This window comes from Crocodylus porosus, unplaced genomic scaffold (assembly GCF_001723895.1).
Source record: "Crocodylus porosus isolate Cpor-Errol unplaced genomic scaffold, CroPor_comp1, whole genome shotgun sequence".
Classification (NCBI taxonomy): domain Eukaryota; kingdom Metazoa; phylum Chordata; order Crocodylia; family Crocodylidae; genus Crocodylus; species Crocodylus porosus.
This window is the reverse complement of record NW_017728948.1, coordinates 21,273,465-21,276,233: the sequence shown is the minus strand read 5'-3', so window position 1 is coordinate 21,276,233 and position 2,769 is coordinate 21,273,465. Positions and strand designations below refer to the sequence as shown.

At 43.2% G+C, this 2,769-nt stretch overlaps 1 protein-coding gene across 3 annotated transcripts in view; it reads left to right on the top strand.

Moving 5' to 3' along the window:
• Positions 1-726: 726 nt before the first annotated feature.
• KIAA0232 (KIAA0232 ortholog) overlaps positions 727-2,769 on the top strand; it is an 85,354-nt gene continuing 83,311 nt past the window's right edge. For 2 of the 3 annotated variants that reach the window (XM_019552967.1, XM_019552968.1), the window contains exon 1: positions 727-783. Coding sequence is in view for 1 of the 3 variants with exons in the window: in XM_019552966.1 (XP_019408511.1) it covers positions 1,015-1,245 (231 nt within the window). In the remaining 2 variants the exon portion in view is untranslated. Of the gene's footprint in view, positions 1,246-2,769 lie in introns of all 3 variants that reach the window. The other variant, XM_019552966.1, reaches the window with a different exon arrangement.

Sequence of the window (2,769 nt, the reverse complement as noted above, 5' to 3'; positions counted from 1 at the left end):
ACTTTCCAGGTTGCATAGAGGTGGCCTGCGCTGCTACTGGTGGGCCACAGGGACCTGGGGTGTGTGGCTAGAGGTGCGTGGCCTGCTCCAGCGAACATGGCAGTTGATGGTGTGAGGGCTGAAAACCCTGGATACTGTCCGGTTGCTTTGCTTGACACCGCTGTCATAACCCTACCTTCCTGGTTAGTCTCCCCTGTTGTATACTCCATTCTAGAGCTGGAACTGCTGCCATGGCATGAGATATACAGTGACAGCAGCTTTGACTCTGGGACAAGGCACGTGGCAGGGTCTGGAGCAGCCACCACATGCTCTAAGTCAGAGCTGCTGCCACATGCTCCAAGTTGGAGCTAGAGCCAAAGCTACTATTGCTTGCTTGTGCACTGGGCCCTGTGGTCCAGATCTGGCCAGGTAGCATAACTAGGGTGAGATGAATGGCACAGTTGCCCTGGGTGCCAACTTGGAGGGGGAGCACATACAAAAAGCAGTTGCTACTGGCAACTGTGTGATCGTAACAGTGATAGTGGTGGCACTGTAAGTCACCATTGTCTCTGTGCCCTGATGTTCAGCTATGTCCCTATGCTCCTGCAGGCCTGGGACACAAGGTGAGTTTGGCTCCTTTGCCGTAGAATAAGCAGAATACATAAGTAACTGCAATTTAGAATATTTGCTCACTATTAATATTTTTCTTTTTAATGGAATATATGATGACAACTTACCTTTTTTTTTTTCCTTTTTTTATAGGTCCGGCTGGGGACTTGCATCTGGCCTCAATGTGAAATTAAGGTAGAAAAACACATCTACATATGTGTTTGCTATTAGGATTTAGTTTATTCACTGGTCATGCCTGAAGAGTGATGTTCGTCTCTAGACGGCTAACTGCCAGGAAATATAAATGATTGTCCTAGAAGTCAAGCCTCTCTCCTATATACTGGAGTGAAAATCACCTCCAGATATCGACGGAATATCAACTACAGAAAATGCTTCACGTTATAAGGATGCCAACCACCTAGATTCATGCGCCCTATCTGTACAATTGTTGTGGATGGTTTGCCATCTGAAAGCTCCTCAAGCTCTTATCCAGGCCCTGTATCTGTTTCTGAAATGTCTCTGCTTCATGCTTTGGGCCCAGTGCAGACCTGGCTGGGACAAGAGCTAGAGAAGTGTGGCATTGATGCCATGATTTATACTCGGTATGTCCTCAGTCTTCTGCTGCATGATAGCTATGACTACGATCTGCAGGAACAGGTATTTACATATTTTAGATGTTGTCTAGTGAAACCAAGTGCTTGCTTATGCTTTGTGTACACATTACGATGTTTTTCATGTCATCTTCTGTCACTGTTGGGGTGGTAAAAGCTATCACAGGATCAAATCTGGAAAAAAAATAATTTGATACAGCTGGGTTGCTGTCAGAGCAATTCATTTGCATTAAAGCTTTCTATCACTATCTGATTTTTGTTACAGTTTGACATTTGAATATTTGTAATGAATAGTGTGTTTTTATAAAATACAAAAGCAAAACATTGATATTGAGCTATATGGCTGTAAATTTGCACTAATTTGATATAGAGACCTCAATAAATTGTAACAAGTGCCTTGTAAGCAGAGAAAACTGGCCTGGTTTTGTGGTAGCTTGTGGAGCCACTACCTTTTCCTGGTGGATGTCTTATGCTCTAGAACATGGGTGGGCAAAATGCGGCCCACAGGCTGGATGCAACCCACCAAGCCATTCTGTCTGGCCCACAGAGCCCCTAAAATATTGAGAAAATTAATATTTATCTGCCCCTGGCTGCCTGTCATGTAGCCCTTGATGGCTTACCAAAACTCAGTAAGTGGCCCTCCACCCAAAATAATTGCCTATCCCTGCTCTAGAATTAAGGCTTACTTTCGGGTGGGTGTGGAAGACTGACCTGCAGACAGATTGCAACAGATCTCTAATGTGTGAAGCACATTTATTTACCTTAACAAAATGTAATTTTTCAGCTTGCTATGGAATTAATCCTTCTCCTTTCTCCTCACTTCCAATGATTCCTGTTTTTTTTTACCATCCTTCAATGTCTGGCAAACATCACCACATGGGGCCCCAAATAATTGACTCAGAATCTGCCTGTTGCTCTTTCTCAGCCTGGTGCATATATGACTAGTGTGGCACTGCCCTCCATTAAGTAAAGCCAGACCAGGTTACCCTATGCCTCATCTACATATGCATTTTTCGAGGATGCCAGAACTCATGGCAAGAAAACCCAGTTGCAATCACATGGGAGCTAATTAGTGCACCGCTCCTTTGCAGGTGGTATCTGGAGTACACACCCATACTGAGCAGTGTTTAGCTATAGGGTGATCAGGCTTGTGTTGACTGGCAGGCCAGCCCAGTGATCTGTGTGGTAAATCAAGAACCTTTGGCTTTGGACTAATATCATGCATAGTTTTTACTATACACAAGTAAGTGCCAAAGTGCTAGTTAGAAGTGTTTATGGAGTACCTGTGCTAAAACTGGCAGCAGTTTTAAAGATAAATTGCATCAGTTTTTGATAAACTAAATCTGTTGGTATTATGTGCAAATTGAGGGGAATTGATATTTGTACAGAATTTGAGGAAGTCTTTAGATAATCACATTAATATATACGTATACATATACATTTACTGTTCTGGATAGGGAGGGAATGTCTTGCCTGCTGCCTGACTATTTTGTGTGAATAAAAACAAGAACATTTGAAGCAGTTTGAAGTGGTAAGTTTGGTTAAAAAAACCAACCGCAAACAACACCCC